This window comes from Panthera leo, chromosome A1, assembly GCF_018350215.1.
Source record: "Panthera leo isolate Ple1 chromosome A1, P.leo_Ple1_pat1.1, whole genome shotgun sequence".
Lineage (NCBI taxonomy): Eukaryota > Metazoa > Chordata > Mammalia > Carnivora > Felidae > Panthera > Panthera leo.
Genome location: NC_056679.1, coordinates 156712612 through 156736526, shown reverse-complemented (window position 1 = coordinate 156736526; position 23915 = coordinate 156712612). Strand labels below are relative to the sequence as shown.

Genomic DNA, 23915 nt, shown 5'->3' with positions numbered 1-23915 from the left:
TCTTATTTTTTTTATTATTATTCATGTCTCTGCTCATAGCCCCTCACTCCCACTATAAGAATAATTGAGAATGACACACTTTCCTCACAAAATCATGCTCAGATGAGAGCATTGCAATTCATGGATGAAAGGTTCTGAAGATGTGTGAAAACTGAGAAATGCCCATAGTTATTCCTGACAAAAGGCTTCCTACAACTTCTCAGACCTTTTTCCTTTGAAGCACTTCCTTTGTGAATGTGTCTCAAAGTCTCAACTAGATACTAATACCATCTAGTTTATGTTATCTGTAATTAGACTGTCATTTTAAGAGTACAAAGGTAGGCTCTAAATATTACTTTAAAAAAATGTTTATGTTGAGAGGAGCGAGAGGGTGCATGCACATGCACGTCAGTGAGGGAGGAGCAAGAGAGAGGGAGAGAGAGAATCCCAAGCAGGCTTTATGCTCAGTGCAGAGCCTAATTTGGGGCTTGATCTCATGATGGTGAGATCACAACCTGAGCTGAAATCAATAGTCAGATGCTTAACTGAGCCATCCAGGGGCCCCTAGAGTATTTTTAGATTTACAGAAAAGCTATGAAGATGAAAAAGACGGTTTCCATGTGTCCCATACCCAATTTCCTCTGTTGTTTACATATTACGCTAATTAGTACACATTACATCAATTGGTACACTTGTCACAAATAATGAACCAGTTTTAATACATTAGTATTAACTAAAGTCCATACTTTACTCAGACCCTTAGTTTTCACTGAAGGTCCCTTTTCTGTTCCAGGATCTCATCCAGGATACCACATTTCACTTAGTTTCCATGTCTCTTAGGCTTCTCATGGCTGTGACAATTTTTCAAGCTTTCCTTTTTTTGATGACTTTGGTGGTTTTGAGTAGGTTACTGGTCAGATATTTTACAGAATGTCCTTCAATTTGGGTTTGTCTGGTGTTTTCCTTACGGTTAGGCAGAGGTTGTGTATTTTGGGAGGAAGATAAAAGAGGTAAAGAGCCATTCTCATCACAGACTTTAAATGCAAAACTGTTTTAATGATAGTCTTTGAAGGCAAAGACTATAATCAAACAGTTATATTCTCCATAACATTAATTCTTTTATGAGTATCCAGAAAGATTAAAAAATAGAAGCGTGGGAGGAAGGGAGAGAAAGAGGGAGGAATGAATGAGGGAGGGAAATGCTGAATGAGGATGAGTTAAGCTTTGGGTGTTTGAGGAGTGTGGGGTTGGAGATTAATTACTAAAATTTGTTAATTTCCTGTTCAGGAAAACTACCATCTCCATGCTTTTGTCCCAAGAAAATCAAGTGTTGAAATAAAGGGAGTAGTAGAGTTCATGCTATCTGGAGCTCTTTAATATTGTTTGGAAAGATTCCTATATAATTTTACCATAAAGGTTAATAGGCTATTCCCACAAAATTGATACTTGATAGAGACACTAAAATATTACTTTGATTCTTTGTTTTTTTCTGGAGTTAACTTTGAGAGAAATAATACAGAAACTTGAAAGAAAGAAAGAAAGAAAGAAAGAAAGAAAGAAAGAAAGAAAGAAAGAAAGAACAAAACACTTGTGATTCACAGAAAAGAAAAAAAGAGAAAGCCATAGAATTGTTCCAAAAGAAGTAGAGATATGTATTTAAGTCTAATGAGAAGCTGTGTTCATCATAAAAGCTATGAGGCTATGGGTCAACGCACTGCCAGTTTTATAGATGTGAACACAGAAAGACTAGAAGTATTTATTAGCAAAACCCCAAATGTTTGCCATCAAGCATAACATCTGTTACACAAGTTCTCTCTCTTGAGTTTGTTAGAATCTCAAAAATTCAAGTCCTGTGAAACAAAATGTTTTCCTATGCATATTCCGCCACTTTGGGAAATCATAGAACTGATCTATTAAAATACTTATTGGTAAATACTTATTTAATACCTTGCCTCATGGCAAGGAAGATAACATCAATAAACAAGTTATTTATTGTACATGATGCTTTTTTTCTGACAAATCTTTCCTTCTCAGAGTTGCTCTCTTTGCTGATAGCTCTGTACTTTAATGCAGCCTGATTTTCTCTGGGGGAAAAAAAGAGTATGCTTGGGAATTCACCAAAAGATAAAAGTTCAGAAGAGTCAATATGAATAATATCTATCATGCTCTCAGTTCTGACAAATATTTTGGTGAAATAGTGAAGATAACAGTCATTCAGTAATATGGTAGCACTGAAAGCAGAGGAGTCACCCTAAGCATGATGCACTTTCTAATCTCTCATTAGCTATCCATGAACACTAACAGTAGTATATACACAATGTATATTATAATTCAAAAAAAGCAGGAAGAATCTGTTTTGTATTTGTAAATCATTTGATTCTTTACAAAGCACTATAAACTGCATTATTTTAGTTTTCACAGGCTTATTTTCTTTAATATTTATTCATTTTGAGAAAGAGTGAGAGAGAGTACAAATGGGGAAAGAGGCAGAAAAAAGAGAATCTCAAGCAGGCTCAGCATTCAGCCTAGAGCCCCAAACGGGGCTCAATCCCAAAACCCTGGGATTATGACCTAAGCCAAAATCAACAGTGGGAGGCTCAACCTACTGAGACACCCAGGTGCCCCTCACAGGCTTTGTTTTTTTAAAGAAGAAGAAATTGAGGCCAAAAAACTTTTCCCCCACCTCAAGAGTAAATAGTGTAATTAGGTCTTGTGTACATATCTTTGTGTTTTGATTCCTGTAATCTTTCTTCTGTTTTATAAGAGGTCTCCTCACCTCCTGCCCTCAAATAACTACTTATAGTTTAATAATTTCTGACACAAGGGGATAAGTATTTTGGGCTCAAGTTAAATAGTTGACCTCACTCCTGCCCCACCTCATCAGGGTTTGCATCTGATTAACACAAAGGCAGATTACAGGGTCTGATTCCAAAAAGGAATTGTTCTTTTGAATTGAGAAAAGAAAATCTTATTTGCTTTCCTTTTGCTCAGGATATTTTATATACTGTATGTATGGGTGGAAAAGGTAATCTGCAATAATAAAGTGAGGCTCCACAAAAGTCTATTTAGTGGACGAGTCAGGGGTGAGTAATCAGTGTTGCGGGAGTCCTGGAAAAGACATTCTGGGAGGACTGAATTTTTTACTTCTTTCAGCAGTGGTTAAATATTGCTACTTAGCGGGCTTGGAAATTTATAGGCCCATGTTGTTTGGTTTGGGCGATTGCAAAGTGAAAATCCCAGAATTAAACCCAGGGTTGTAATTCAGTTCTAAAAGAAACTGTAGAAAAACTTTGATATGACCAGATGATCAGACTTTTATGCTTAGCATATCTTTCTGGTTAACTCATGGCTAACTTGTTAAGTACTGTAACATGTATTTCACTTCCTCTGAGATTTTTTATGGCTGTTTTTGCCCTATAATTATTAAGAGCACTCCCTTTCACTCTCCAAAGTATCTCAGCTTGAATGATAAATTATATGGTTACTGTAGCCATAAGGCTTTTTCTCCATTTCTTGCTGAAGATATTAATAAAAACATGAAGTTTTCTTGACTTTGTAACCGCAGAGCATTGACCTTATTTGACCTGAGGGTGGTGAGCTAGCACCCCGGGGGCATCTCTTTGTGAACATCAGTGAACACTGCACAGACAGGGAGGAAGCAGAGGCATGCGACAATTTTTGTCTGTCTACAGCCTCTCTGGGCAGCTCAGTTTCTCCTATATTACTGTCCTCGTGGATTTCCCCTGTTACCTGACTGCTTCCTTGTTTCTTTGCTTCTTTTGCTCATTCTTGTTGCTCTTAATCTATTCTGTTGTAAGTGCCATGACTCAGTTCACCTGTCTCGTACAAAGCCAAAGGAGGTAAGAAGGTGATCAGAGACCATACCCAACCAGGAGCACAGAGCCCAGAGCAACTGGCTCTCAAGTCCCAGAGCCAAGTCTTCAGTGGTAATTCATAGATACTTCTGCCCATACACTGTCATACTTTACTTTGGTTATTTGGTCTTTTTATATGTCCTGCTACAAAGTGACATTCTACTTTTTACTATATGTATTTTTTCCACCCCATGCTTCTGCTTAGTTATAGCACTACTCTCTTGGTTTGGGATTATACTTGGACCATCATGGCCTCTCCATTCTCTCTGTCATGGCCCCTTGGTCTTAGCAGCCACTTCTATTTCTTCTCTTTGAATTTGAAACAAACAACCTTTGCCTAATAACATCTTTGTTAATACCAACCTATCCACTGACTAGCCTCTCTGTCCTCAGTTCAGATAACCAGCTGCAGGTCTAATCAGCTAGGAACAAGGGGCAAGAAAGTAAAATTTACATCAAGCATAAACTGTTGCATAAGCTTATGGGACGCCCACAGGGTGGGCTGTGGATTAGTCAGACACTATGACTGACATACCTAGTGGGCTATGCCCATTTGTTGCCATGAATTTTCCCCATTCTTTGTGGTTTCTAAAATCATTTTATCAGTTGATCTCCAAATAATCATAATGTTCCCATGGTAAGTGAATCATGGAGCTTCCCTGAATTTGGAATATATCAGTGGCTTTTGAGTTATGTTTTTGAGAATTAAGTTTTAAAAATCTTTGATTTCCATATGATGGAGATTTCACTATGCAAATATTTTCAATGTCGTAGAAACTAGGAGAGATGACAAAGTAGAAATTGGTAATGACTAAGAAATCCTCAATGATGCCTGTTGATATCCTTGACAAGGTTGTTAAATTTGAAAAGTTGAAAATGTAAAAGCTTTCATTAAGTTTTAACTTTAAGTGGATTTTGTTGATAGACAAAGTTAGAGCTGCACTGAGCAGGGCCTGTGTGTATGAAACACATATGGAATGACTTAGCCAATCTGTAAGCCACTGGGCATGCCAATACTAGGAGCATTCAAGAAAATCTCCTAGAATGCAGACATTCTTCTCCCTCCCTGTGCACTCCTACTTCCTATTGATAATAATGATCAACCAGCCCAGCTAACAGAGTTAACCCCATTTTTTGCCTATAATGAAAACTTCAAAAGGGCAAGGTGGCACTCTCAACTTTTTATCCATCAGCACCATTATATCTTGTGGTGGAAGCTTTCTCCACTGAAGTTAAAAGGCCTCCTAAGCAGCAGAGCTCAAAGTAACAGGGACCCTCATATTGATTCCTCAACATATTTCACAGGTGTTTTATGATACACATTTTCATAGTCTGTAAATTCTTTGTACATAAGCCTTCTCAAAGACTTGCTTTTATAATTAGCACAATTGATCAAGCTAGGCTGCTTATTGAAATCGTCTGAGGACTGTAAGAAAAAATACTGCTACCTGGGTCCCACCCCCAGAGTTGCTGGGTGCCTAGCCAAAGCCCTCAAGGTTGAGAACCATTAATCTGTATAAAATGAGGGAAAGAGGGGTTGGATATGAGGAAATTTGACATCATCATGGATAGTACTGGCCCACTTCAAGCAAGCCGGGAGCATAGAGGAAGGTCTTCTGCAAAAATGGTGGCTAGGTGAAGTAGATATGTGTGCTCTGGAGGTAATCCTTCCAAATGCTTTCTTTCAAATTCTCAGAGTCCCTCTCTTCCACACTCTTTTTCTGACTTTCCCATAAGTGACCTGATAAAGTTCTGACTTTTATTAAAATTTACAACTCCAAACACTGCAGCTACTTTTTGGCTTCAACAGTCCCAAAACTTTGATTGAGTGCTGTCATAGAAACCTCCCTAATCCTCTAACTGTGCCTAGACTCTGAATTTCAGACTTTGAGTTACCCATTTATTTTACATTCCCACCAAAGGGGAATTTATTCTAACCAGTATTTATTACTTTTTTTTTTAAATAATAGCCATCCTAAAATGCATACTGTGATATCTCATTATGGTTTTGATTTGCGTTTCACTGATAGGGATGTTGAGCACCTTGTCATATATTTGTTGACCATTTGTATGGCTTCTTTGGAGAAATGTATGTTCAGCTATTTGGTCAACTTTTAATCAGTTTGTGTGTTTTTTTGCTATTGAGTTGTATGAGTTCCTCATATATTCTGGATATTAATGCCTTATCAGGTATATGGCTTATAAATATTTTTCCCATTCCATAGGTTGTCTTTATTTCGTTGATTGCTACTTTTGCTCTTCAAAAGATTTTTAATTTGGTGTTGTCCCCCTAGTCTATTCCTGCTTTTGTTTCCTGTGCTTTTGGTGTCATATCCAAAAATTCATTGTCAAAACCAATATCAAGGAGCTTTTTCCCATGCTGTGTTTTTTCTGGTAGTTGTACAACTTCAAGTCTTATAATTAAGTCTTGAAGCTGTTTTGAGCTGATTTTCACATATGGCATAAGATGAGGGTCTAATTTCATTCCTTTGCATGTGGATATCCATTTTTAACAGCAACATGTACTAAAAAGGCTATATTTTCTCCACTTTGTGTTTTTGGTGCCTTTACAGAAGGTTAGTTGACCATGGGTTTCTTCTCTGATGTGTGGGTTTCTTTCTGGGCCTTTTATTTTGTTCCATTGATTTATGTGTCTATTTTTATGCCTGTACCTTACTGTTTTGATCAGTGTAGCTTTGTAGTATAGTTTGAAATCAAGAAGTGTGATGCCTCCACATTTGTTCTTTCTCAAGGTTGTTTTGACTCTGTGGGGTCCTTTGTGGTTCCACATGATCCAGCAATCCCACTCCTCGGGATTTATGCAAAGGAATTTAAGTCAAGATCTCCAAGAGATAACCACATTCCCATGTCTATTATAGTATTCATAATAACCAAGATATGTCCAACTTAAATTTCCATTGATGGATGAATGGATAAAGGAAAATTTTTGTATACATATAATAGATATAATAGAATAACATCCTGCCTTAAAACCAATGAAGGAAAATCATTCATGTATGATAATATGTGGGAACCTGGACAACATTATGCTAAGTGAAATAAGCCAAACATAGAAAGACAAATACTGAATGATCTCACTTACATGTAGAATCTAAAACAGTCAAACTTATAAAAGCAAAGAATGGTGATTTCCAGGGCCTAGGAGGAGGGGAAAATAGGGACGAATGGTCAAAGGGTACAAAGTTTCAGTTATACAGGATGAATAAATTCTGGAGATCTGCTGTACAGCATAATGCCTTTGGCTAATAATACTGTATTGTATACTTAAAATTTTCTAAGAGGGTAGATCTTCAATTAAGTATTCTTACCACAAACCATAATAATAATGGTAATAATAATAATAAAGGAGGTGGGAGAAAACTTTTGGAGGTGCTGGGTTTGTAGCCTTGATGGTGGTGATGATTTCAAGTTGTTTATTGAATATGTATAGCTTTTTCTACATCCAATCATACCTCAATAAAGTAGTTTAAAAATAGCAACTAAGTGTGGAGCATGACATTTTAGGGAAGGGAAGAATATATTTGAATTTCCTATAATAGTCACTATAGAAATGTTAAATTTGAAAAAAAAAAAGTTTTTAAAATGACTGTTTTAGAGCTGTATACATACCTAACATGTCAGATACATCTTTCCTAATACCTTTTAACATTCCATGACTTAAGATACTTTACAATAAACAATTATATTTCTAGTATGTCTGTATATAATCAGCCTACCAATTTTCTTTTTGGAACCATCTCAGTGAGCCTGAGGAGAGATGACTCTCTAGATCTGCTTAAGTTCTTGACCACCTTCTTTCAGGGAGTTGGAGGTATCCTTGGAAGCTGACACCATGGTGGCTTGAAGCTTGCTTCTCATCTCACACTGCTGGCACACCATTCTCTCAGGGGTTCTGCTCAGACTTCCGTGTGACTCATCCATCCATTTCCCATATCTCCCACATCTTGTCAGTTGACAAATTCAGTTGATTGAATCTCTTCAATATCTCTCAAATTTACTTTTATTTCCATTACCACTGACCAGATCAGGCCCTTGTGACTTAAACTGGACTGTTATAAAACCTGTTAAATAATGTCTATATCGACAGGATTTTTCTTCTCTTTTCTATCCTATGGAGAGAAAAGGCTTGGTTTTGATTATTTCTGAAATCTAAGCACTTACTCCAGAGCATATAGGCAATAAATGTTTGTTAAATGAGGCCTGGTTATAGTGCTTCCTCTCTTCAAAACCTGGGATGGTTTCATGTTGCCCATGGGTTGAAACTCCTGTCAGCCTGGAGTCAGTGCGCATCAGCCTTCCTTTACACCTTATTTCTCACACAGTTTAGTGATGTACCCTCTGGTGACTATTCACCTTGGGCTCTCACTGATTTTCCCATCTTCCCTTCTTTTAAATCTTCACTAGTCAAAGTCCTACCCATATTTTCACACCCTACTCCATTGTCATGTCTCTGAAGGCACCTCAGATTTTTCTCACATAATAAATTGGTCTTTCTTTCCTGCTGTCCCAATGACTAAATAATTCCATTATAGTACAGTCTGTCTTTAATTACAGCTCTTGAGTGGATAGGGTTTCTTTATAAGAGCCAATTTTGATTAGTTGGTAATGGCAGCCTATATCACTATATACTAAAAAAGGTTTCTGATGCTATACTTCGTTTTCTTTGGCACAGAAGGTCCCAAAACAGATCAGATGCCACCCATGATCATAGAAAAAGAGAGGAAATAAACTGCCTATGAGTAGTCAACTTTGTTTTTTACCCCCATGTGTGTATCCACTCAGCCAGATCGTATTTCCTTAAAGACATCTTTCTCTTTTCATTGCCTCTGTCACAATTTGTGTTCAACTTGGTTCTTAAACACTCTATTCCCTGATTTTAAAAGTTTACAATCTAAAGTGGCAAATATGACATTTGATATAGAATGTGATAACGGACAAGAAAGAAATAAAAGCTAATAAAATGGCCCTGGAAGACTGTGTAGGAAGACAAGACATGGAGAGCAAGAGGGGAAAGGCAGGTATCTATTCAAAGGAAATGAAATCAGTATCTTGGAGAAAGATCTGTATTCCCATGTTCATTACAGTATTATTCACAATAGCCAAGATACAGAAACAACATAAATGTTTGTCATCGTGTGAATGGATAAAGAAAATGTGATAAACACACACACACACACACACACACACACACACACACACACACACACACACGGAGGAAAATTATTCAGGCTTTAAAAAGCCAGTAAATAGAAGTCCAATGAAGCTATCTCTTAACTTGGTGTTAAATTCTAAAAGAGCAAAAGTGAGAAACCTAATATAACTAAAATTACCTTTGAAACTTCCTTAATTTGCCCATATAGTATAATATACATTTCAAAATATTATACCAGGTACTCTATAAATAATTAACTCTAAACTTCAAGACACACTGGAAAGAACAATGAAAACTACAAAATATACAGCAATATGAGCATTCAAACTTTTCTGCCTTTGAAGTACCTATCAAAATACTACAGGAGGATGCTAGAAAATGTCTCCTTTCCCATAGATTTTATTCTGAGAAAGTGGTAAATCTATCTATATTTAATATTTATTGATGGGCTTGTTTAGTTTGAAATTATGTATGTACAAGAGCCTAATGAAAGGCTTGGAATGTACTTGGAGCTTAACAGATGTTTGCTGGATTTGAATTTAAATCTTGCTTATTAGTTAGACCCATATACAAACTTTTTTGAAAAGTTGTTTAGAAGACCTTGATTGGCTTCCTGTCTTTCGAAGTTGGCATCTTCTGTGTGGCACAGTGAACAGCTCTCAGTCTTGCCATTTACAGTAGTTTCAAGACACCCTACCCTAGTTCTGGAAATGTGTATTAAAGGGAGATAACATTTTTGCCCTCCAAACTTGAAAAATAACATCCTATGCTGACTAGCATCTGGGAAATAGGCAGTCTTGTATACTTTCAATAGTAGTATGAACTATTTAAACTTTTTTCGGAAAAATTCATCCTATGAGTGAAATAAAAGCACAAGTCCTTGTAGTGGCAACTACTGAAACCAGCTCCTAATCAATAGAGAAATCATGGTGCTCCCACACTATGTAAAATGATATACCTAAAAAAAACAGAATAAAAAACCTAAATATATCTGTATGTGGGGATTAGCAAAGCACCCATGACTTTTTTAAGTTAAATAAATTGTGAAATAATAGACAAAAATATAATACTGTCTTTGTTAAAATAAAAACAAAAACTGAAAACTCAGTCAAAGAAAAATAAACCCATATGTGTATGTGTTTGTATAAACCCTTCAAAAGTGTGGAAGGGTGTACTCTAAATTATTATAATCGGTAACCCCAAGGAGGTGGGCAAATGGATGTTTGAGGGAAGACCAACACAATCATTTCACCTTTGTTCCTCTGTTGTATGAAGGCATGATTCAAAGTAGTGGTGTTAAGAATTAAAAGAAAAAGACAACTGGGAGATGTAATGGGGGTGGAAATGGAGTGGGTGGGATTTGGCAACTTTCTGAACGCGGTAGAGAGGGAAATGAAGAAGTCAAGGAGACGCTGTTGATTTCCAGCCTGAGCCACTGTGAGAATAGTGCTGTCATACATAGGAACATGGATACCATGAGAAGAAGTGGAATCTTTTTTATTGTTACCAGAGGAGAGATGAGGACTTGTCAAAGATGTGCTGCTTCTTATTTTAAATAATTTCTCCTGTAGGAAAGCTTTCTTCTTGGTCTTGAAACATTAAAAAAAAAAGCTGCTTTATAGTATTGCATATGAAATATAGAACTTAAAGAGCCAGACTGGTGTCTAAAATTTTACCTTATCCATGCATATTATTCCAAAACAAAAGAATTTTTCTCTTTGTATTAGAAGAAAAATTATAGGAATTTAAAATCATTTCAAATGTGTAAAGAAAAGTAAGTTTTCCTATTGTATTCAAAGTGGCATGAAGTATAAAATATGACCAATCAATTTTTACTGTTTCTTTTGTGTTGTTTCAATATAGCTATTCCTCTTACAAGTGTTTATTTTACTTTAATGCCTGTAAATTAATAGTATATTGTTACTGAAGTTATTCTCTATGGGTAGCCTTGCAGAAATTTTTAGTTCTAGGGGCGCCTGGGTGGCTCAATCGGTTGAGCGGCCGACTTCGGCTCAGGTCATGATCTCGCGGTCCGTGAGTTCGAGCCCCGCGTCGGGCTCTGTGCTGACAGCTCAGAGCCTGGAGCCTGTTTCAGATTCTGTGTCTCCCTCTCTCTGACCCTCCCCCATTCGTGGTCTGTCTCTCTCTGTCTCAAAAATAAATAAAGGTTAAAAAAAAAATTTAAAAAAAAAAAAAAAAAAAAAAAAAAAAAAAAAAAGAAATTTTTAGTTCTAGAAATAGCTTGTGCACTTGAACTTCTATTCCATAGCAAGCAGCATTAGAAATTTAGCCCCCCTGAGAACTTATTTCTTGCAAATACTGTCAAAATGCTAGGTGAATTTATTTCTGTATAATTATATCATATTTTATGTTGGAATTGAAAAAAAAGGTGTGTAATCCATCAGTATGACCCTTTTGCACAGATAAATGAGTCAACACTGTTGCCTGAATAGATCATTTTCATTTTCAGCTCACTTGTATGGAAATCAACTGCTCTGGCATACCTTTATTCTCCATTCATCACTGATTGTATTTTTATCTCAGACACTATTCCTATGTTAGTCTTCCTTGGTTGAATTATGTGGGGCTTTCCATGGGGAATGTTTTCCTGTTATATTTGTTATCTGTAATCTGAGTTAAAACAAGAATTCCTGTAAGTGTCATGTTTTTATTTTGATCTAAATAATTTCATGAATTTAAAAACCTTCACAGAACTGGGTGACTATGACATGTGAATGCACAAGATGATTTATTTGATTGACTAATTTTAACAATTTGAGTGAAGCTGCATATGGTCCCCCACTGAAGGAAATAGGAAACATTAAATTTAATATTTTGCATAATTCTTGTTTTTCAGAAAATAAATACTGCTGGAACCAGTAATGCAGATGTCCCCTTGGCTGATCCCGGAATGTACCAATTGGACATTACCTTAAGAAGGGGTCAAAGTTTAGCTGCCCGAGATCGAGGAGGTAAGAACATAAGAACAACATCACCTGGAAACTTATCCTAAATTTTTGACAGATTCTGTTTTCCTTATGGTTGCTTAAGTTAAAAAAATCAACTATAATTTTATAATTTTCAGAAGGTTGTGTTCAACAATATGGCTTGAAGCTTTATTTGACTCCTGTGACCGTAGAGCAAGAGGTTATGATACAAATCAAAAACTCCTACACTGGCCCTGACCCAGACAGCATGGTTCCTACCAAATTGCTGACAAATTAGACTCTTCCTTATATGTTATCAGTGACATAATTGGTTAGTAGATGAAGCACATATTTGGAGCCATATCAGAAGTCAACTTTTGGCAGACCTGAAATTGTTGTTGCTGCATAGATTTGCGTAGCTGCATCTGCTAAAAACTGCCGAATCCAGAACTAAAATTTCACCAAAACTTTGGAGATTCCCACAGGTGATTTTCTGAGGCTTCGTTGGACCTGACAATAATCTCATAGTAGGTCTTTGTAGGCCACAATGAAAGAACAGAAAAGGAAAATTGTCTTTAGTTTCTGGATTCCAAATCTCAAGGCAGTCTCCTGGGGAACTAGCTTGGGCTACATTAGGGATTCCTTGAACCCAGATTGAAGGCAGCACCAGGGATGGACCCTAACTACACTTGGATCATCCTTTTCATATTTTGAAATACCAGCCATTCAAAATGTGGAGACCTGAGTGCCCTGAGGACTCACAATTCCAAAGGAAGCTGAATTTAAGTTTAACTCCTCCAATAAGGAAGGAGGCTCCTCCAGTAAGCCTCTAACAGGCGTCAGACAACCTGAAGAAGTTTCCTGGCATCATGCAGTGTTGTTTTCTCTTCCCACCCTATTTGACGTACACACTTAGGATGTGGAAGGAACCAAATTAGGACAATAGCTTATAATATCTACATCTCGTCTCTATAAGAACAAAATAGAGAAAATAATTTAGTATAATAATGGGCTTTTTAAGACCAGAAACTATATAACTAATCGATTTGATTTTTGAATAAAAACTAGTAAATATCAGAACATTCTTAAGGAATGAAGGTGTATTGGAAATATAGAATTTTAATACATTTAATTTTCAAAATTAACCATCCAGTTAAGTAGCTGAGGACACATTTTTATTGAATATAACTGCTTGTCTCAAAAGCAGTTACAATTAGATTAGAGAAAGAAAATAATGCTATTAACATAGTATTATTTTGTCGTATATATTTATGCAACTTGTTTTCAGAATATTGTTTGAACTTTTCATCTCCAGAATCTTCATTCATAACATAATTGGCACTGAGTTAGGTTCAGCAGTCAGAACTGGCCATCATTCTTCTTACTGCAATGCTACTGCCTCTTGCTAGGTTTTATCGTCTCTGCTTTAAGCAGTCTAATGAACTAGAAACACATGATCTTAATTACATTACATTGCATCATTTGATTTAATATAGAATTGAATCAGTCATCAGGAGATCAAATTTTTAGTTCTAGTTATGCACTCCCAACAATATTAAATACATATGTAAATAATTATTTAATACAACATTGTTTGTAACTATAAAATGCCCATAAATAGGAGAGGTGGTTAAATAAACCATGGTACATCCACATGATCAAATACTATGCAGCTATAAAGTAAAGAATAAGGAAATTATCTAGGAATTGATATGAAAAGAGTTGCAGGATATATTATTAAGTGACAAAGCAAAATATGAAAGATTACTGATAGTATGGAATATAAGAAAGGAGGGAGTATAAGAAATTACGCATTATCTGGTCATTTGTTCAAAAAGAAATATCAGAAGTAAAATCCAGAAGCTAATGAGATTGGTAACATACATAATATGGGTAAGGACAGGTGTTAAGAATGAGGGATGGGAATGGGATAAAAATGGTGAGGAGGAAGTTACTGTTCTTTGAGTAAACCTTGTTATTATGGCAGTATTTCAGATCCAGTTAACTAGATAAATAAGTAAGTATCTATTAGGATGTGGGAGGAACCCAAAATTAATTGTAACTATAATCATACCTTACGGGGATGAGGAATAAAACAACTAATCTAAGTGATCATGTAAAACAGTGTTTGGATTATACACCATAAAATTCAAGACAAAAAACACTATCCATGATCTACCTTAGAGCATGACTGCCAATTCTGAAACTACTTAATGTGTGTAATAGGACTGAACAAGTAAGTAAATGTATTATACATAATGAGAGCCAGGTTTTCCACTGTTGGAAAAAGAAGTTATAAAAATAGAACAAGAGAAAGATGGAATGAACCTTCTGGTATTAGAAAGGCATCAGTATGAACTAATGGTTTTAATATGTAAATGGTTTCTAATAGAGATTAAAATGGATAGAAGTTGTGTGTGTGTGTGTGTGTGTGTGTGTGTGTGTGTTGTGTTGTGTGTGTGTTTCCTACATCTGTTTGCTGACAGGGCCTAGAAGCAATTCCAAATGTGTAATGGCAGACAAGCAATCGACATACCATTGGGTCCAGATTTTGGTTTCTAAATACAGTTTCCCTAATAAAAGTAAGCAGGGCTCCTACAGAAATGGTTGATTGCAGATCCGGGGCAAGGAAAGTACAAGATGAGCATGGAATATTTTGCAGTCCCAGACAGTAAGGAAGTAATAAAAAATTGATGGCATGATGTCAAAACAACAGAAGCCAACTTAAAAGAGCAGCTCCTAGTAATCAAAACTTGGACAATTTCAGCAACAAAATGAATGATGGTAATAATGAATTCTAACCCATCAAATGATATAATATCAATATCTATGAATTCATGCTGTAAGTAAATAATACATAAAGAAGCAGGGGAGCAGGTACAGCTTTTCCTTATGGCATAATTCCAACAAACAACTGTAGAAGGGAAAATAGGAATAGAAAATTGCGTTTTAACAAACACCACAGTAACATGTTGCAGGCAAAAATCAATAGATGCCACAATTATATGTGCGAAATTATGATGAGAAATAGGATATTTGCATCATTTCAAGGTATTTCCCAACAATAGACATATGAGTTACAAAGGAAGAATAGTAACTTTCCAGTGGAGAAACTTGGAAGACACCACCTAACCCAAGTGGATTGAGACAGACACGGACTCCCTGGTATGATGCATTGACAAAGTCTCATCCCTACTGTAACACTCTTGTTAACAATGCATAACGTCAATGTGATTGTGAGAAAACATAAGGCAAACTCTGGCAATATATGATGCTAGTTACCTGAACAGAGTAGCAGCTACCCTTTGGACAGGGTGCACACAGTCTTACCCCACCATTCCGTGTCTCCACAGATCTCAGCATGGATGGCACTGTACACACACTGTCTTTCTTATAGTTGCAAATTATTCTGTATGGTTGTCTCTGCCAAAAATAGGAAGTTTTTCAAGGTAGAACAAGAGGACCATGTTCTTAAGAAAAACAGGGAAGAAAAGACTTTGTGGAGGTGAAGAATATCCCAAAGTGTTTAAAATGCGAACTCCAATCCAGCTTCACTGTTTTACTTACTTGGCCTGGCATTTATGAGGTTTTTATTGACTACATGTGAGAAGAGATATTTAAACAAAGGAAACAACCTGAGTTAAGTATTGGATTGATTAAAATTTATCTTAGACACACCTGTGAATGACAGGTGTGTTAAGCATGTGATTGGATAGGTCATATTGGGTCACTTTAAACTTGTGAATTTTATACAGATAATTTATACATACAGGACAGTTAGATGGAGATAGTTTGAAGTGAGAAAACAAGCGAAGAAACACTGTAGGCATGTGGGAACATAGTCTTGAGGGCCTCATCTGGAATTATGGATGTGGAAATGGAGAAGGAAAGGAAAATGTGAGAGGCCCTCCAGAGGAAGTCTGCTAGCACCTGAGGTCAAATGGCTGAGGGAGTTCAGAAAAACCTTTGAGATTTAAGGATGATCGTACCTGCGAGCCATGTGGATTTTGGAAAAAGGTGAATGTCAGCAAAAATATTTGCATAACTATTAGAACTAACAGAAATTGTACTCTTATCATTTATTGCATTGATGCCTTTACCAACTGCCCATCAAAACCAAAATACCTGTGCCCCCTCTGTTACATATCACCCATGCACAGAATAGTAGAATGAGAAAACTCACTTCACTGTCAGCAACGCCACTAGAATATTGTTTGAACTTTTCATCTCCAGAATCTTCGTTCATAACATAATTGGCACTGAGTTAGGCTCAGCAGTCAGAACTGGCCATCATTCTTCTTACTGCAATGCTACTGCCTCTTGCTAGGTTTTATCGTCTCTGCTTTAAGCAGTCTAATGAACTAGAAACACATGATCTTGAAGAGTCGGACAGACATAATTTCAAAACCAAGCTCAACATTTTATTAGCTCTGTGATTTTGAGTGATATGTGTAATCTCTCTGCTGAAGTTGTATGGGTCCAGAGTTAGCAAACAAAAATACAGGATGCCTCATTAAGTTTGAATTTCAGATAAGCAACACATTATCTTTTAGTAGAAATGCATCGCATCTAATCCACAATATAATGAATATAGATAATAATATCATACCATACGTAATGTGGTAAGTATTGCTATAATGGCAACATATGACAATTTATAAATGTATCAGAGTAACAGGCTGAACACCTCAAACTTACACAATATTACATGTCAATTTATTCAATAAAAAATTAATAAAAATTTGTTAAATTCATCTCACACTACTTGGGACATACTTTACTAAAATGTTGCATATTGTTTATCTGAAATTTCAGTTTTAACTGAATTCCTTATTTTAGCTGGCAGCCTTGTGACAATCATCATGTCTAGTTATTATTAGAACAATGCTATTTATATTTTGATTGGACTGGGTTTTTCGGGACCGAATTATAAGCTAGCACATTTGAATGTAATGTCTTGACAGGATTATATGTATTGTTAGAAAAGGGAGAGAGAGTAATCTGTGTACTTAAGTCTGGTGCTAGCAATTCTCTCCAATGTTATTTCTTGTGATTTGTACCATGGCAGAGGTGTTAATTTTCTAGGGCTGATTTTACAAATTAGCACAAACTTGGTGGCTTAAAACAACAGAGATTTATTACCTCTCAGCTCTGGAGTCCAGGAGTCAAATAGTCAAGGGCAATACTCCCTCCAGAGGCTCTCGGGAAGAATTCTTCCCTGCTTCCTCTAGTTTCTGTTGACTCCAGGGATCCCATGCGCTGTGGTAGCGTCACTCTGATCTCAGCTTCCATCCTTACATGGTACCCCCCTGTGTCTCTAAGTCTCAAATCCCTCCCTGCTTTCTCTCTCATAAGGACTGTCATTGGATTTAGGGCCTAACCTAAATCCAGGATGATCTCATCTGAAGACTAGTACCTTCAGTACATCTACAAAGCCCCTATTTCCAAATAAGGTCACCTTTACAAGTATTGGGGTTAGGACTGAGACATATCTCTGGGAGAACCCAAGTCAACCCACGATAGAGGACAACTGATTCTCTTCAAATATTATGAACAAATTTAAATACTCAAAAAAGTGGGGCGGTGCACCTGGGTGGCTCAGTCAGTTAATTGTCAGACTTCGGCTCAGTTCATGATCTCACGGTTCTTGGGCCCGAGCCCCACATTGGGCTCCGTGCTGCCAGCTTGGAGACTGCCTAAGATTCTCTCTTCCTCTCTGCGCCTCACCACTCATGCTTTCTCTCTCTCTCAAAAATAAGTAAATAAACTTAAAAAATAAATAAAAATTTAAGAATTAAAAAAAGGTTTAAAAAGTGATCCATGTTTTACTGTCAGCCAAAGAAGGTCTTAGAACTAAAGTAAACTATGGCATATAACAAATTCAATGAGGCATTAGATCATCTGCGAAAAAAAAAAAAAAAAGTGATCCATGGAAACTTGTTTATTGTGATTGTATTTATAACAATATTAGAAATCCCTGCACTGAGTAGAGTTCGAGAAATCCAGTCCCTCCACTCTGTGAGTCTGATGTGTCACTGCCAAAGGAAAGTTTCCAAGTCTTGTGAGAACAGTGTTTTCAGGTTGGATTAAAGATTACAGAAACCTGGGGGATGGGAAAGGCTTTAGAAGGTTTCCCCCTGCAAGCTTCATTTTTCTCACAGCTTAATGAAAGCTCACTCATTGAGAACTGATATCAGTTATAAGATAGCCAGATCTGAGAAAATGAATTGGAAAGCATTTTTTCCCAAAATAATTCAATTTGACAAAAACGAAACATTTTTCATTTTTATAGTATATAAGTATAAATAAGCTTTTTTCAAGTTGGAGGGCCTGTCAGCAATTTTGCCATTAAATGTCATTTCTGACAACTTTTAAAGACAGTGATTGTCTGAGTGCATAAGGCATGGTCACATTTCTGGTGTGAATTATGCATCAGGCATGACGGTTGGTGTTCACATATATTTCCCTCATCTTCACAGGATTGGCTATAAGGGTCGCTGCCATCTCAACACCTTCACTTCCCTTTTGGTGTTCAGGATCCTCTCTGGTTCTGACGCTGAGGAATTTCCTCTCTGGTAGATGGCCATATATCCTGGTTTGCCTGAGGGAAGCTCTTTTTTTTTTTTTTTTTTTTAACTGGCATAATTGTTAATAGTGCTTCGTTTCACTCTCAAAAGCATCCCAATGTCAGAGATACACTGTATATAGTGATGGTTCCTAGAATAAGTTCTAGTCCTTTTAAAGTTGGTCAGAAAATTAAGCTGTGTGAATGTTCCTTTTTTCCCAGAAGGAGAATGCAGCTTGTATCATCAGAGGAAGGTTTATCTCTGAGCAGGTTGGAGATACTTTTTTCTTGGCAACTCCTTCTTTACATTTACAACAGTTGATGAGCTATTTTGATCAAGAAAATGTCTGTCAGGTTGCATTGTTTGTGCGAAGATTGTGAATTGAATGTGTTGTCAGTCAATTGTTTTTTCACATTTCTTACAAGTGGTGGAATCCGGTAGAGCCTGTTTTACCCAATACAAACACAATCATATACATACATGTTAAATGTCATTCCTTTTACTAGTTTCCTACCATTGAGAAATTTTTTTAAAAATCACAGGGACTTAGAGTTTTAATAATAGCTATTTCACATAGTCTATCATCTTTCTTTTATTGTTATTTTTTTTTTTTTTTGAGAGAGAGATACAGAGCATGAGTGGAGGAAGGACAGAGAGAGACACAGAATCCGAAGCAGACTCCAGGCTCTGAGCTGTCAGCACAGAGCCCAACATAGGGCTCGAACCCACGAACCATGAGATCATGACCTGAGCTGAAGTCAGATGCTCAACTGACTGAGCCCCACCTAGGGCCCCCCACACAATGTATGATCTTAAATTAAGCCTAATATATATATATATACACATATATATATATGTATATATATATGTGTATATATATATGTGTATATATATATATGTACACAGACATACGCATATGTACATATATATCTATAAGCTTCTGCAGAATACATACATTCTGTTCTGTTTTTCCTATCTTATTCTCATAGGTGCAAAAAACATCACTCACTGACACACAAAGATTCCCCTGCTACATGTTAATATAACTAAAGTCATACAATTACTAAACACTGGTAATGAAATTCTACCTGAGATTTTGTTAATGACTCCAGGACTGCACCATTGTTCTGGAAAGCTTTTTTGTACTGGTCTTAACACTTCACTTATTCTGAGCCAGAGCAAAGGGTTCAGTGACCCTTCTCCAGGCTGTCTGCAGCACTACATACACGAGGGTGTTCCTTTCTTCAAAATTCCCAAGAAGTGACATTCTTGACTACATGAAAATCTGAAACTCTTTAAGCCACACAGCAACTACTACACCAGTCTCCTGAAGGGACTCGGAAGATGATGGTCCATAGATGAAATGTGGTCACATCACACCTAACTAAATAATACTAACTTTCAAATGTGCTGTTTCTTATATTGTTATGGGTTCAGATTTACTTTACTTAATTGTATTTATATATATATTTATTTAAAGTTTATTTATTTATTTTGAAAGAGAAAGAGTGCACAAGGGGGAAGGTCAGAGAGAAAGGGAGAGAGAGAATCCCAAGCAGGCTCTGTGCTTTCAGTGCAGAGCCTGTCACGGGGCTCAGATTCACAAACTATTGAATTATTGACCTGAGCCGAAACCAAGAGTCAGACGCTTAACCAACTGAGCCACCCATGTGTCCCAGCTTAATTATACAGTAAAACCTTAGTTTGTGAGCATAATTTGTTCTGGAAGCATGCTTGTAATCCAAAGTACTTGTATATCAAAGCGAATTTCCCCATAAGAAATAATGGAAACTCAGATGATTTGTTCCACAACCCAAAAATAATCATATAAAAATGATTACAATACTGTAATATAATACAAGATATTAAAGAAAATGCAAAATATAAAGAAGGATAAACAAATGAACTGGCACTAACCTTTGAAAATCTTCGTGGCTGGTGTGAGGGAGACGAGAGAGGAGGGTTATTGTGTAGGACGACTTTCACTGTCACTAATGGAATCACTGCTATCTATTGGCTCAGGGAAATCTTTTTTGTTTCACACACCTTTAACAAGGAACCTATCCAATGACCTAGAATGAAGCAAAGCATCCCTAAACTTACTCTTGTATGGAAAAGCAAAGGACTGCCCATAGGTGCTTTGAAGTAACAAAAAATATGCTAGTGCCAGTTGTGGGCACCTTCCAGTGTTCTGAAAAATGACTGATTTCTGTCATACACCATGATCTGAGGCCAAGCATCTGAGCATGGGAGATGATCACCCACAATTCCACAGTGAGAGAGAGAGAGAGAGAGAGAGAGAAGAACCATTGGCTCAGTTGTGATCATGTGACATTTGACTTCACCTACTTCTCATTTATCAAGTTCAAATTTATTAGAAATGTTTGCAGAACATTTGATGATTTGTTCTTGCAGAACACTCACAGAACAAGTTACTCACAATACAGGGTTTTGCTGTAGTTAGATAAGAAGGACCAACTTTTATTGAATCTTTGCAAAAACTGCAGTGCCATGAAAAGTAAAAGGACCCAGGAAAGGCACTGTGTATAATATCTGACATTGTTCTCAGTAGTTTATCAACAAGGCCAATTAATATGCATCGTATTTCCTTCAGGATCTGCATAGACTTTGCCAATGGTGGATTTTTTGGAAATGTGATTTGATTTGTTATAGATGATTTGATTTAGAATAAGTATAATTTAATTCAGCATCTGTTAACAAAGGATGATTTTAAGCTTAACTCATTTTAAAAGTACATATCTGAGCTCCATTTATTAGACATTGTCCTTAATTCTCTGGAGGTTAATTAGCTTATATTTATAGTTTACCATATTTAAACTTCTCGAAGAATATGTTCCTTCTTGGTATAAACATAAAGGAAATTTTATGTGTTCCTGAATTTTGATGTATCTTGCCCATGGAAAGAAATATTCTCAGGAATTTAGTAGGATTCACATTCCCTGAAATTGGATCATATGAAGTATACAAAATTATCCTTTTTGAAAATTTTGAAATGTCAATTGGCACAGTACCCCAATTAAGAATGAGCTTATATTTTTGGTACAACTGTTTGGTATAGCCAAACCCTACAAGGTTATAGCCCTGTTGATTAAGATTATTTTAAGAGAGGGCATTCGTTCTAATTAGCACTAATTTAATCTTCTAAACTTTGGGTTGAGAGGAGCAGACTAAAGGGGCTTTATCATGTGTTTATTATAAAATAAACGATTAAACAAATACCAATATTTAAAGCAGTGACAGCAATATTCTTCAGTGACAGCAGATGGCCACATGGAACTCCTCAAATACAAAACCAAGACCACAGAATTTCTCATATCTGAATCATTCTTTGGAAACCTGTGAAACCATTCTGGCCTTCCCTTCATGGAACCCCTGAGATGTCCTAGGTCCCAAACTATCCTTCCAGTCTCACTCAGGCCTTCAAGCCTATTTCACTTCTCCTAGGTCTCATGCTAGATGGCAAGATGCCATAGAACCACAGAACCAGAGTCCTTTCAAATGGCCCTTGGACTTTGATAGGAGAGAGCTCTGAACATGGGCTGGAATCACCACGTCTCTGAAAAGCCTAATAGTTTATCAGTCATAGCTGCCCTTAAAGAGCAAGGTCAAGGAAACACAAAGAATCCTGAGCGTTCTTGTGTTGTTACTTGATCTACACCTGATGTCTGCTGACTTTGATGTTCCTATGAGACCGACTATCTCTGTGGTGTAGAGACTGCTTTTAGGCAACCAACTTGAGCATTGGAAACCTGAGTATGGTAGAAGGACCCACAGTGGCCACCAGGCTGACTACAAACCCGCCCATTAGGCAACCCACTTCAAAATATCCATAAACCCCGCCTGACCAATGGGTTACTTAAAGCTGGACACAGGTACCAAAAAAGGAGAATTCCATATGTTCCCATATCTCCTCATCTTCCCCCTTAACTACGGCCTCCCACCTCTGCCTTCCCACAGTCTCTCCTTTGCTGTCCTGACCACTACTCCCTTGCAGTGTATTCAGTAAACTTCTATCTCCTTTGTTCTTCCTTGGGTGAATTCTTTTACCACACACTCGCTGGCCTCCACCCGATCAGGTTGCCTCACATGTGGGTCCTCCAAAAATTGTGAAAAGAAAATATTTCATTCAATTTAGTTATGAATATGTAACAGAAATGTATCACAGGGGCACCTGGGTGGCTCAGTCTATTAAGCATCCAGCTCTTGACTTGGGCTTAGTTCATGATCTCACACTTTGTGGTTTGAGCCCCACATCAGGCTCTGTGCTGGCATTGTGGGGCCTGCTTGGGATTCTCTCTCTCTCTCTCTCTCTCTCTCTCTCTCTCTCTCTCTCTGTGCCCCTCCTCCACTACTGTGCATATGTGTGCTCTCTCTCTCTCTCAAAATAAATGAACTTAAAAAAATGTATCATATTTCTTTTGCAAGTAAAAAGGCTCCTTCTAGACTATATCAAAGATTCACTCCTAAGAAAATTTTATTGGCAAGTTTTTAGTTTTCTATCTTTATATTATTCTAAAAGCAAACACCAGATTTCTAGATCAAAGATCAGACATTATTACTCATCGTATTGGTTTCCCAAGCTTCACTCTCTCCCTTCAGAGAGATGGCAGTGAGAACATTTGTCGGCTGGGTATACAGGGGTCTGTACTGTGGAGAAGAACCCAAAATTATGCAACTGGGGAGCTTTATAAAAACAACTGTGCAGCATCCCCTCCTCCGATCTTAGGAGAGAAAAAGACCTTATCTTTCTGAAGTGAACAGATTCTCTCTTGAGATAAGAGAAGGACTCTTAGATCTTCACAACCATTTGAAATGTAAACTCATGGCTCTAAGCCTTTCAAGCTTCCAATGTGAAAAGAAAATGGTTCTGGGGAAAAGGAGACATTCTCTATCTTTATAGCTTGTACTGAATCTCTTCATTTATTATGTCCCTGTTGTTTACCTTTCTGTTAAGTGTGGATTTTTCCTATTGTCAATAGGTGTAGATGCTGTGTTATTATGGTCTAAAGTGAAATTATCTTTGTAGTTGAAGCATGACCACTTTAGTTCTCACAGATATCTTTAGTATGTAGACTGACAAGTGGTTTTAAATTTTAAAGGGTTACAATTTTGTAACAAGTGTACTGAGAGACATTGACTACAAAATTGTATATTTAAGCTTTTCTAGATTTTCTAGTGTTTGGGGAACATACTAACCTATTGAAAAACGTTCTCAGAGAATAATTTCTAGTTAAATTTAGAAAAGAATTGAACAAAGCTCTCTTCTTTATTAAAGAAAATTTGAGTATAAATTATAAGAACAAAATAAATTACTTTTCCAAAATGTGTATTCAAGTTTAAAAGTTCTCAAGCTTCAGTCAATTATCTTAAATAA

At 36.8% G+C, this 23915-nt stretch overlaps 1 protein-coding gene across 23 annotated transcripts in view; it reads left to right on the top strand.

The window, feature by feature from the left end:
- Positions 1-23915, top strand: part of MCTP1 (multiple C2 and transmembrane domain containing 1) — a 529626-nt gene that overhangs the window by 225909 nt on the left and 279802 nt on the right. For all 23 annotated transcript variants that reach the window (XM_042943593.1, XM_042943612.1, XM_042943560.1 and 20 more), the window contains exon 2: positions 11885-11999. In XM_042943593.1, coding sequence (XP_042799527.1) covers positions 11885-11999 — 115 coding nt within the window. The remainder of the gene's footprint in view (positions 1-11884; positions 12000-23915) is intronic.